Below are 13,538 nucleotides of genomic sequence, written 5' to 3'. Positions count from 1 at the left end.
AGATTTTAATTTTCTTTTTTTTTATAAAAAAAAAAACTCGTGGTAAAATTAACATGTTGTTCTCAACCTACTGCAGACAGAGCAATTGCCACACGTAAGTCCAGCAAGCACGGAACAGCAGTCAGCCAGGGTGGTCCAGGGGGGCTCCGCTCTGTACCCTTTTGAGCCAGGCTTTTCAGTCCTGAAAGCACTTAGGTGCATGCCCACGCTTAAATAGACTCACATCATTAAAGATAAGGCATGCCTAAGAGTTTGCAAGACCAAATGTTTGGGGCCCAGTTCAGAAAGGTTACTTCAACATCTGCTCAGCTTTAAGCACATCAGCTGTTATACTGACTTCAGTAGGATTACTGGTGAGCTGTAAGTTAAACATATCTTTTCCATCTTGTTGGATTACAGGTTGTACTTTATAAAGGAACTACTTTGTATTATGCCTTTTTAGTCTGGAGCAGCTTGAAAAACATTCACAGGCTGTACAAACAACCTAGGTACGCTCCTAATGCTGCAGTGTAAACATTTTGAGAACACAATTATAATTAGCTAATTAATTTAATACCTTCAAAACAGATACCTTAGGAACTAACATCAGAGAAGTATCATTCGTTATAAAACACTAATACAAAGTATTTCAATACCCTATACATTAAACATTATGCATTTATTTTACATACTTACCAGAAAACACATTTACATTTGTCAAAAGATAAAGTAAAAAAAAAAAAATTTTCATGACACCTTCTAATCAAAATATGCTTTAAATCATTTTTTCCTAAACAGTACAGAAGTTAAAGGCATGCAAGTTATGTGATGCCAACTGAAAGAACAAAACCTACATGTATGTAATCCCAGCCACTGTAAGTCTCAAACAGCAAATTTAAAAACAAAGCAAAAATACTGAGGCCTTCACTATAAGCAAACATATTTGTCATTTGACATTTTTAGCAGTATAAAGCACACCAGTAAATTGCATACAGTTCTATAGAATGGATTGTTTCAATCAAAAGACAACACAATGTACAATATGCTAATTTTATGCTAATTTTAAATATGCAGTTTACAATAATATTGTAATGTTGCAGTTTAACGTAATGACTGTGTTAATCCTTCCATCCCTCTTCTAAAAAAAATTCAATATACTATTCTTTATAAAAAAGCAATGAGTTCTAACACAAAAACCAGCCTCTGTTCATGAAACTGATGAGTTACTTATCAGAAAATACCTCTGTTCACATTTGGAAATCTACAACTGACAACACAGTTAAGTAACTTTGCTGTATCTTTCATAGAGAGAACAGACTCCCTCCCCCCAACTATGTGAGTGCTGGAGATACCAACAGTGGAGAATCATAGTGCTGTATCTTCAGGTTTCTGAAACAAGAAAATTATTCACATACTTTTTTTTTTTGGGGGGGGGGGGGGGTGTCAGTCATTATAGGAGGTATTACATAAGACATAATTGACATGATTTCTGCAGACCAGGTTAAGTTACTTTTACAAGGAACATCGCTGCATTCCCAGCTTTTGCTCTTTTTTTCCCCTTGTAACATCACCTTAAGCAATTCATGTTCTTGTACTTATGAATTTGCAACTACAAGCTTAAGCTAGCTTTGAATTTATCCTTCTTTTATGCAAAAACTAGAGAATTCAGTACACAACAGTATGATTCTGCAAAGAAAATAGATGCTTCCCAAACATAATTCTGTTGCAAAACTGACAGTTGAGCAGTAAGGACACATCCATGAATAGGCTTAAGAATTATAGGTAAATCGTTGTCAGAGGAAAACTGAAAATTAAGTCTTCTTTTGGGAAAGCTATTATGACTGCTAAGTAAACAGTCACTTGAAATCAAACAGTGTATTTAAAAATCTTCCCCAGCACCTCTCCTCACGGTATTATTACTGCCAGCATCATCACTGGAATGAACGTGGTTCCAGGAACCTCCACTGCATGTGTCCTTTCTCTTCTTTCAGAATCCTGAACTTAGTTTTGAAGACTTCTTATTGTATCACAAAAACACGATATGAGAGGCTGCATGATACTGAAATATTAGTATTTCCAGATATCCAGATTTCTGCCCACTTCTAAGCTTCTCATTTATTCACAGAAATGTAATTCCCTGAAATAATTTGTAAACACTAAATCCCTCTAAGCACAGTAATACATTCATTGCAAATACAGCCCTTGCAGCAAACTGCACCCAGACTCACTAGTTAATCGTTAAAAAGTAAAATATCATCAACATTAGTGACTCATTTTTAAGTCACTGCTTTCAGTATTTAAGTTCATTTCATTTTAACTTAAAAGTAGCATCTTTTATCTATAAAGCATGAAGAAAAAAACATTTGAGAAGCATTCTCTTGCTCTTTTAATATAAAGGAACAGGAGAATAGCTGGTCAAACATGAATGGTTACTGTAGACACAGAAGTACAAGGCAGGTTCTGGAAGGAACACAAAACAAGCAGTATTCTGACTAAATTTACATTTAATTCAGACTGTTAAACTGGAAATTCTCAATGACTTTGCAAATATGGCCCTAGTTATCGGCTGGGCACTTTTTTTTCTTAGAAATCGAGGTACTAACCTGCGAACAAACTTGGAAGTTATCTTGCTTATTATACCAGTTGATGTCCCTCTTCTAGCATGTGCAAAAGCACTGGTTTCATGTGATGGTGAGGCAGGTGGTCCATTGTAAGTGGCATTACGCCGCTCCCTTAGCTGCTCACCATGGAAAGTGCTTCGACTTGAACTCCCCCGAGGAAAGCGGGTTCGGTCTGGAGTAGTAGTGCTAATACTATGAGCAGACGGGGAAGCAGCAGGCACTCTTTGAGTTGCACTGCTGGGAAAACAGAAGCATAAATAAAGAGAAAGACTATGCTAGAAACCCTCCTACATGACAACCATTTCTCAAAGACAGGAAGAAAACCCTGCTCTCAATTTTTTCCCCTTTTTTCAAAGTTGAATCCGCTATTGATTGTTAAGATTCATGCTTGGAAACAAATCAAGAGAGATTTTCAGTGTAGAATCCACCTATCTCACGTATTAAGAGCAATTAGAAAAGTATACACAAGTTATAGGACAAAGGAGAAAGGTAAGAGAGTCTTTAGTGAGATTTGAAACTGTTTCCCAGCCCTCTTCCTGAAAAACACATTAATCAAAATCTTTAACATACAAGTATTCCAAAAACTTCAGTGTTTCTGAAGAAGTAACCAGCTGGCACAAATAAATTTTTAAAGCTATTTGGGCAGTTAATAGTAAGAGCAGATACATTATGGTGCTTTCAGATAGAAATAAGCTTAGTAATCTCCAAAACCAAATGGTTAGCATTTCAGTATTTCATATGAATTTACGGTGGTCTATGTTGTACGGTCCTGTCCAAATTAGTTAAATTTAAAACTAGAAAAGTTTTCCAGGAGCTTCCAGAGGGAGGCAGTCAAGGAACTTCTTTAAATGTACACAAACGTGTGATGATCAAAATCAGTTTTAAATCATCTGTAACACACCATATTACTTGAGAAAGCTACTGTTTCAAAACAGAATGCAACACACCAGGTTTAAATTGATTACAAACATATGGGGAGTATATAATGAACTGAGGAACACAATTTTTTAAGCATTAAAGAAATAACAAACAATCTGTTACCTTGGCCGGTAAGCTTCAGTGCCATCTTTGATGGTTGGCAGTGTAACTTTTATAGGATGACCAGAGGCAGACATAGACTTTTGATGTCGAGGCCGTGTTGATACAGCCGAAGCTACTGCAGAGCCTGCAGAAGATGTGCTACTTGCAGACATTTCTGTTAGACTTTTATCACAGCAGCAAGGCAGGAGGGCCAGACAAACAAAAGGGGAAAAGAATAGTTAGAATAAAACCCTATGGAAAGTGTTTAGTCATTTTTTCTTTTAAAACATAGTGAGTGCTGTTTAAAGAATCATAAGACAAAGTGACTAGGCTACCTTCTTCAGCTGTAGTAAAGAATATGGAATCATGAGTAAACCATTAAATGTTCATCAGTATTGTATACAAGAAAGTGTAAATCAAGCTGCCATATATATTAAAGTGGGCCTTTTCATTCCTCCTGCAATTAAAGCTTTACACACGTTATTCAAAGTGATGAAGAAAGTCTATGCCAGCTACGTGGAAATACTAAAAAAAAAAATACTGAAAAAAATATTGTAAAAGGCTTAAACAGAATCTCTCCTGCCAAGTGAATACTCTTATTTTCAGTTAAAACTTAAACACCTAAAACTCAAAGCATTTTTTACTTGGAACTGCTGTCACATTGTCACTTAGTTCTTTAAAACACAATCACTCCCAAGTTGTACTTTTCCTCTGGACTTTTGCAAGGCACATTAAGGGAAATGTGGCTTCATGAGAAAGCCCTGACCTATGGAAGAAATCAACTCAAGCAACCTGCAGCAACCACCCAGCAGCCATGAAAACAATTCTGAATTATGTGCCCCCCCCACTTGTTTACCAAAAAGTTGCAAATTTTGAATTTTCTGCAAGTGGTTAAATTATCCTCAGGAGAGAAAGAAGTTCCTCTTAATTCTGATTAAGTACTCCACAGTGTCTTTAGCCAAAACGTCTTTAGCCATTAAACAAAGGCATTACATCTATATGGAGCAATTAAAACATAGCCTCATGTCCGTATTTTTATCACCTTGCTTTCTGTCATGGTAACACACCCTGGAAAGCTATGCATTTGGAATTATGCGTACCATGAAGTTTGGTAATACATTTTTTGTGTTGCTTGAGAAGTGTAGTATTTCTGAAAGACATCTTCAATACCTTGGAGAATATCAATATGCCACAAAATGCCTCTGACAATGACAGCACTGGAATTTGAAAAACCCTCTGGTGATCAGTACCAGGGCTGCTGTGCTGGCTATCTTCCAAGAGATGAAAACCCTACAGACAAATTATAACTAAAACCCCCCAAATCTATCTTTAAATAAGTATTGTAAGTGAAATAAAATTTTAAAAAGCTGTAAAAGCTCACTCGGGAGCTTACTGGTCTGACTGAGACAAGATTTAAGACTATGCTCGTTTAAATCCCCATGAAGAAAGCAGCATTGCCCCCTGGGGCTGCAGAGTCCCTCAGGCACAAGTCTCGCAGAGCAGTGCCTGCAGCTGCCTTCCACAGAGAACAGAACAGGCTACTCTGCTTCAAGCAAAATATTCACCTTCTTCATCAGCTCTTTGCCCCAGCCACTGCTAGACTGAGCTGAACCTTTCCAGATAACAGTTCCTTCCATCAGTATTTTTATTTCTGCTTTGCCTAAGTGGCAAGGAAGGGATGAAAGCAGCAGAACTACTGTGTTATGAATTTTTAAAAACAAAGTCAAATGACTTCAGCCAAACTACAGCTTTGCCTCCATAAACATAAGTGAAATTGCATTAATAATGTATTAGCAACAACAGTCCCAAAGCTAAACCATATCTGTAGCAAAGAAGTAAAGGTTTCAGATTCAGACTAATCTGATGATGGCACAAGATGTTCAGCTACACCAAACAACTCAAATGAAAATTCTTCATTTTTCAAAAAGAACTGAGTATATTCATTCCACTGATGAAAATGACAACAACAAAAAACATTGAAAATCACTGTAGTCTTTTTTAAAAATAACTTTTTTTTAATATTATTTTTTTTTTTTAAAAAAGCACTTTTTGAGCAATTATATGTGGAACTGAAAGAGGATCCAAAAAACAAGACAAAGGCAGATCTACACTTACAGTTTTAAATTTCATCACAAATCTAGAAACTGTGGTGGAAGCGAAGATGGAAACACGCAGTAAACTTTGTATTTTACACCATGCTTCACGCTTGTATTGATTTATTGTATAACCTACTTCTATGCCTTAGTTTGCATATCCCAATTAATAATGCAAGAAAAGTTGAGGAATACCTGTTGTCCTTCCCATTCTGTATTGCAGAATAACGATCTGAAGAACGTTCACAAACGTAAGTGTTCCTTCTTGTCATTCCACTGCCAGAAAATACATTGTTCTAGAAGAAAATTAAGACCAAAATTAAATTAAATACTTTGTTGTCTTCTACTACCTATTATGTTAAAAAACAAAGCAAACAACAAACCTGAGCCTCAGAAATTAGAACAGAATTTCAGCCACCCCTAATGCTTTCAAATGTACTAATCTGTCAACACAAATCAGTTGCATCATCAGATATTCCCCCCCCATACATTCACCATCTCCTTACTATGCCATTGAAAGAACACTAAGAGAAAGCATAGTGAAACAGATGTCAACACAACTAAGTTTCTCTGAGTATTACTATCCAATTCCCACATCCTGCACTGCTGAATTATTTCACTCTGTGATCAAGAGCTGAAGCAACTAACTGAAATCCCTGAGAACACGTGCATCTGGCTCGTTTCAAGGCTTTCCTGTGCAGATTAAGTTGCTAACTAGAGCTCCAGTCTTATGGTTTGTTGTTACTCTGTCAAAAGGGTTTTCAAGAGAAAAATGAAAATTTTATTAATCTGTGTCAGTCAACCCTGAAATTATCACGCAGAACACAGAGGAATTTGACTGTAAGAATTTACATATGTGGTAAATGTGTCTTGTAGTAATGAACAGTGATGGGACCTTCTCTCTTTCCACTACTAATTTTAGTTTGTGTGCATTTCATAAAATACTTGCAAACATTCTCCTCCTCCTCCCCTTATTAAGCACAAAATAGCTGCTGAAGACTTGCGTGATTTCAAAATACACTAAACTCCAGTACGGTAGAATATCACAAACTGCAAGATCTATTGTGGATTTATGATGCCCTCATCAACAGCTTTTCTGCTTTAGTATCATCCCACAGAGACTCTTGAATAAACTGTTTCAAAGCCATTTCATAAGGAAAATTATGAAATGCAATAAATATTTTTGAAATTGAAGTCAGACTAATACGACTGAAGGTGATAAATATGTTGAGAAAGCTTGCCTTCCCTGCACTATACTACCCTCAAAGCTGCACGAAAAAGCTTTTACAGATTTTCCACGTTATAATAGCTATATGTTAACTTGAAGCGTTTTTCAAAGAATAAAGTTACTTCTTTCTGTGTAAGCTGCTCAACCATAACTACTGTTGCAATATCAAACACTGCTATTCCTTACTGATGTAACATATACTAATAGAAACTTCAGTATTTGTAAGAAAATCAATTTCTCAATCATAGCAAAGATATTCTATTTAACCAGATCTCACAAAGGAGAGAAACGCTTTTGACATACCAACTTACAACATATATGACTAATCAGCTTTGGGGCAATATAGCTTTGGGAAAGTTCAGATATGAAATCTAAACTTAGAAGATGCAAAATTTCTGCACACAATCTATAGAGCCTTAATTTCAAAGGCTCTGTGCAGGAAAAAAATAGTAAAAAAATTGAAAAAAGTATTTAAAGCATCTTTGTAAGCACTGAATACAAAGCCTGCAGAACGTCAAGAGTTAAATGAACTTCAGTATTTTATTTTGTTTAAAGAGAACTCTAGTAGAAATGTGTATGATCTTCACAGAATATCCAAGATAGAAGACAGCAAGTACAATTCCAAAGGATGATGAGAATTCATGCTTCCTGTCTACTGTACTAAAAGGTGGCCCAAACTTTTATATTTAGTAGAACTGGTCTCGAATAGCAAAAACTGTACTTCAATCTTACTTAACGTTATAGCCTGTGCATACTTTTTTTTTTTTAAACATGAACTCCTGCTTCTACGCAGCATTTCTTCATTTTGCGTTCCAAACACTTGTAATACTATACATGAACTTCCAAAAGACAAAGTAAATGCTTTCACATTAGGAGAGATAGACTCTCCTACTTAGAACAAAGATGTCTAAGGCAACAACATGACTGTGGTTTATGAAACAACACATGATGGTTTATGAAACAACTCAGGGTGGCCTGCAGCTCCCTCACGAGGGGAGCGGAGGGGCAGGCGCTGAGCTCTGCTCTCTGGGGACAGCGACAGGACCTGAGGGAACGGCATGGAGCTGGGACAGGGGAGGGTCAGGCTGGATGTTAGGGAAAGGTTCTGCACCCAGAGGGTGCTTGGGCACTGGGACACACTTTTCAGGGAAGTGGTACCGAGCCTACTGGAGTTCAAGAAGTGTTTGGACAATGCTCTCATACGTTTGGTTTAATTTTTAGGTAGTCCTGTGTGGAGCCAGACGTTGGATACGATGATCCTCCTGGGTCCCTTCTATCTTGGGATATTCTATGATTCTATGACATCGACAGGCACACAAATAAGGGAACAAATGCGTTGTTCCCCCTCACCTCATCCCATTTCTGAAGTCCAAAATAGGGTGGTTTCAGAAAGACAGACAGACATATTATTACAAAAGATCATTCAGATGAAACCTCCAATTCAGAAAGTCCCGTGACATCCTTCTGGATAACACAAGCATTAGAAACCAGGGACACTCAATATTGGCTCTGATCTTACATTATTTTCCTAAATATTCACTGTTTGTCTTGACAGACCTTCATTTTACCCAAATCCAGACGTTCTCATGCTTACTGTTATGTTAGTGTTAGAAAAAGTTGCGGGGAGGGGGGGGGAGGTTTATTTTAAAACACATTCACTGTAGCCTACTTCTGTCTGCCAGAAGTTACCAGAAATAGGCTTAGTAGCTTATTCAGTAACCATTATGTCTATAGTAACATTATGCTGCAGATTCTGTTTAAATAGAGAAAAATAAATACAACAAACCAAACGCGCACACACTCACACTGGGAACTGTGGTTGATTTCTTTCTTTCTGGACCCACAAGTGGACTTGCAGCCATCTCTCCTTTGGATCCCACTGTAGTGCTGCTAAGTTTGCGTGACACATCTTTGTCCCAGTCTTCTTTCTGTTCGCTTTCCACACTGTTTGCCTGAGCCCTTTTTGTGTATGACACAGCAGGAGGAATTGACGGACCAACTGCCAAAGAAAAACAATATTAATAATACCTAAAAATAATCTCTTGCCCAAAATAGTTTTTTTTTTTTAATTTTATTATTTATTTATTCAGGGATTATATTTAGACTATCTGAACAACCATGACTGCAAACTCAGAACATATGCCAACCTATTAAACTGAGCTTTGACAGTCTAATTTCTTTTTATCCACTCCCTCTACATTACTGATGTGCAGTTCAGAATTAGTTCACATTTCATATCAATATGTAAAGCTTAGAATAGAATTTTAATTCTCAACCTTAAACCAATGCAATTTCTGCAATATTATTTTTAAAGAGAAATTAGAGGAAAACTTCTATTTTGTATTAGTACTTTCACATCAGCTGATGATCTCTTCCACAATATTGGTTATTTTACTTTATTTTTTTTTGAAAAAAACACCACACTAACACAGAGGGAAAATAATGGAAAAATTAGAATGATATAAATTAGGCAGAGAGAAGGGCCAAACAACTTAAAAATGTTTATAGTATCTGACAGTTCTCTCTATGAGATAGAAATCTTTCATTTAATGTTTATATATAATGCACTCATTTTTGATGTAACCACTTTCATCTGAAAATGTTTCCTGAACACTTGGTCAAATTGTTGTCTTTGGGTAACAAACAATTTGGCCCCAACTCCAAATGTACTGCTAAACATAGTGGTTTTCAAGTTTGAGTTTGTTCAGATCAATACTTTGCCACTACCTACTAAACAGGAAACATCCTCAAGCTCTTATTTAGTGAGTCAACCAAGTAACGAATCCAAAAAATTCAATCCATAGATTACATTGACCTCGATTTACCACAGAAACGTTGATACAGATAAAAGCATCACAGCGGAGCATGACAAGAACACAACAAATGCACAGAGTGGTGGACCTGCCAGGTTCACAAAACACTGCACATTCAGACTTAAATTGTGTATGTTACTTTACTTGTTGGAATGTCATCCCCACCATGATCACTGAACCGCCGTTGTTTCTGATTAGTCGATATACTCCGTTGGACCTTCAAGTGAGCAGGAGACTGCACAGAACTGTTGTTGAGGTCACTGCTAGGACGAGACCTTTGACCCAAGTTGCTGCTGGAGAGGGAATCACCTCCTTCAAACTGCAACAAAAACATTTTTCCAAAGCATAAACAGAATTCATCATTACCAGTACTTTTACAGCATAATAAGGCAAAGAGTTCCAACCACAAGTGTTATCTTTTAATTTTAAAATGGTATTTGGAGTTCAGTTTTCTTCAAGATGAATTTTATCACTTCAGTGTTTCATGTATTTTAGAAAACGTATCTAAAGCGAAGAAGTTAATAAATGGTCAAAATAAAATTAGAAGAATCTTGACAGCAGCAAAAATTGTGTCGTTTTAAAACTTAAGCCAAAGTATTGCTCCCCCTGCCCTCTCCCCCCCCCCCCCCCTTTTTTTTTTTATAAGTTTAAAGAGAATTTGTAGGACTGAGTCACAGTGTCTAAAAAAGCCAGTGTTATTGATTCACGGATTCTTTACAGCCTTTGAGATGTCTTTATAAGATACGTAACTCAGCCGCTGGTTTGATGATACCTAAGAAGCATAAATTTTAAGAGCAGTGGAAAAGAAATCTCTTCTTCTACACAGTTAAAGTCAAAATCATTTTAGACCTATTCTCCCCATGCTCTGCCATCACAAGGGAATTCCGGTTCACAGATGTTGTGGGAAAAATGTACTCATATCAGAACTACACTATCTTAGAAATGAAGGAAGGTCAATGAAGCAGCAGGAAAAAAATCCTTCAAAAAAGAAACCCTTGGTCTCAGCTTGGATTTCTTGAAAATACCTGTGGTCCCAAAAGATCTGCAGATACCTCTCGTTCCAAAAAGCCAAATGATTTTCCATCGCATATGTATTAATTGCTATAATGAAATTATATACTGTTGCTATATGTATTTTTTTTAAATAAGTAAATGAGAAAGGATGAGTACATTTCTGAGAAAAAAGGATGTCACAACTTAGAAAAATAAGTGATTTAGTAATATTCTTAACTATTTCAGATTTTAACTGTAAACTATGACATAACAGAAAGGCTCGGCACTTAAAAGTCACACCACTCCAGATTAACAGCTAGCTTTCTTAAAAACCAGTTCAACATGTTTAGAAGCAAATGCCAAGACACTATATTCAGACTATTCCTTCATATGGGAACTAACTAGATATCCAAGATGATATTAAAAGCAAGGTAAACACATTACTAAAGTTACCAATTCCAAATTACTATTTTCGTTTAGATTTTTCCACAATAGCTGATCAAATCATTGACAATCAGAATATTCAAATATTCAGACAGATTTTAAGGCCAAGAGAGAAGATGCAAATTAGGTAGCACTTACTTCAGGTGGTTTTCTACCCAGCAGCAAATAGGTAGCCATGACTTCATCGTACTTTTGGTTTACTAAAGATTCATGGATTTCTTCTCTTGAAAAACCCATAGTGACCATAATGTCTAGAAATAGAGAGTTAGGGACGTTAGCAGAATTAAGCATTTGGGATTACTGACAGGTTTAAGAACACTAAAAATAAACAAATGAAAATCAACAAACTAATGACGTAAAAGGTAACTAAAATTCAAATCATTGAGCACCTTTTGCTGTGCAAAATCAAAAAGGCTACAACTCCCCTTTTTTTTTTTTTGCTGCTTCTTGAAAAATCTCAACATTATTAAATGTAATTCAAAAAATAAAGCACTGGCAAAGAGAAACCATGACAGCTATAGCGCCAAAGTATCTTTCTCTGACCATGGCTGATAAAAATTGATGCCTTCATAACAAAGCCTGTTTCCTTTTGCCTTTTGAATTCTGTAATCTTATTTGTTCTTTCCTGTGCGTGTAGATTCATGTCAGCTCAGTCACAAGAGTAGCTATAAGGGAGGCATTGTAATAAAGTTTCTCATTTAAATAAAAAGAAAATATTTTGCTTGTACGATGAGCTTGTATCTGAAATTCTGTGTAAGAGTTTAGCTTGACTTACAAGATAAAATTGCCTATGTAAGTCATGCGTAACATCCTTGTAGAAGTCTTACCTATTCTCTTGGTGTCATTAAAGTCTGGTTCAGGCTCAGTATATGGCTTTAATTCTTCTTCTTCGTGGCCAACATTCATCCACCGATCCTTCATAATTTGCTAAGTAAAGAAATAAGCATTAGTTCAATATGCCATTTTCTGTACCTGATTAAATCTGTGATAGCCGAAGGGAAATAAGATAACTTGAAATTCATAATAATTTGAGTGTTGCTCTTTCCCTCCCACCTTTTCCCCCTTAACATCTTACAGTTTCTCCTTTGATCTTTCACATTCTTTTTTTTTTTTCCATTAATTCATTCCCTATACTGTTTGTTTACCATTTACAACAGAAGCAACCAGCTGAAACATCAGAAAAACTATGAGAAGACTACACTTCCAACAAATACAAGTTTTTCATTTTGTTCCTTTCACTTTCATTGGTCTCTTAATCTTGGCTAGTTTAGGGACTGACACACTTATGCCCTAATCTTGGTTAAGGTCTCTGGATGTTACTACAATACAAACTGTATCATAATAAATAATTTCTTCAAGTAATAACAAAATGAGGTTTTGGGATTTTAGAAACTAAGGAATATTTCAGAAGCACGCCTACGCTTCCCAGAGTCATACATTTCAAGACCTTGGTCCCAACTGGTCGTGTTTTTCTTATGCATCTTCTCACTGCACTTGAACTAAAGACTTTCACAGTTCAGCCGGAGGGGAAAATGCCTCTTAACTCTCTCTATGCCATGCAGATATTTACTTCAAAAATTTCTCCTGCATTCCTTGGAAAATTTCCTACTGTGGCCTGGACCTTTCATATGCCTGCAACATTGAGCAGCTGGAACGCCTAACCACCACTACAATTTCTCCTTAAGGACATATTCATTTAAAAAAAAAAAAAAAAAAAACAGCTAAAAGCGATTTTCCTCTTACAGCAACAGGCATACATGCCTCTTCAGGGACGGATGCTAATATCACTCACCAGACTGACAGAAGAGAGAAACAAGTGCCAACAAGTCAAGTTTCCCACAGGCTCCAAATATGCCTTGCAAACACCGAATTAAGTTATCTCTCACAAAGAGCAAAAGACTCAATTTTCCACTGATATAACCAAATTCTTTGTATGCAGTGCTGCTGCCAAATTACAGACCCAAATAGCTGTATCCTTACAAGTACAATACAAAACTTTGTACTAGAGCCAGTTAGCATTTTGCTGACAAGAAGACAAAGATTTGTTCAAAGTTCTGCCACAGAACTGATTTGGGGGCTTTTGAAGGGGCTGGAGGGAAGGGACTGTGAATGCTTATTGCTATATTGCATTTCTGGTACATATACCATGAGCTTACTTGACGATAGATTCTGCTTATTTATTTGTAGCCTTGTGGCAACGTGATAGACTCCCAGAATAATACTACACGATCTGCAATTTTTATTTGTTTTTAAATACTGTTAATTGAATCTAGAGTGAAGCACAATGGGATTTTTGGATGACAAATCACACTGCTCAAATCCTACTTCCTTTTCTTCATCCTTCTTG

At 36.4% G+C, this 13,538-nt stretch overlaps 1 protein-coding gene across 10 annotated transcripts in view; it reads right to left on the bottom strand.

Moving 5' to 3' along the window:
• The window catches only part of MARK1 (microtubule affinity regulating kinase 1), a 58,306-nt gene that overhangs the window by 4,463 nt on the left and 40,305 nt on the right, over positions 1-13,538 (bottom strand). For 3 of the 10 annotated variants that reach the window (XM_080584307.1, XM_080584301.1, XM_080584302.1), the window contains exons 10-16: positions 12,019-12,118; positions 11,330-11,442; positions 9,899-10,073; positions 8,747-8,940; positions 5,909-6,009; positions 3,642-3,803; positions 2,583-2,837 (exon numbers count right to left, since the gene is read on the bottom strand). In XM_080584307.1, coding sequence (XP_080440433.1) covers positions 2,583-2,837; positions 3,642-3,803; positions 5,909-6,009; positions 8,747-8,940; positions 9,899-10,073; positions 11,330-11,442; positions 12,019-12,118 — 1,100 coding nt within the window. The remainder of the gene's footprint in view (positions 1-2,582; positions 2,838-3,641; positions 3,804-5,908; positions 6,010-8,746; positions 8,941-9,898; positions 10,074-11,329; positions 11,443-12,018; positions 12,119-13,538) is intronic. The other 7 variants (XM_080584303.1, XM_080584308.1, XM_080584305.1 and 4 more) reach the window with 5 other exon arrangements.

Source organism: Anser brachyrhynchus, assembly GCF_964034855.1.
Source record: "Anser brachyrhynchus genome assembly, chromosome: 3".
Classification (NCBI taxonomy): Eukaryota; Metazoa; Chordata; class Aves; order Anseriformes; family Anatidae; genus Anser; species Anser brachyrhynchus.
Note: the sequence above shows the minus strand (reverse complement) of the source record. Positions and strands in the feature narration are given on the sequence as shown.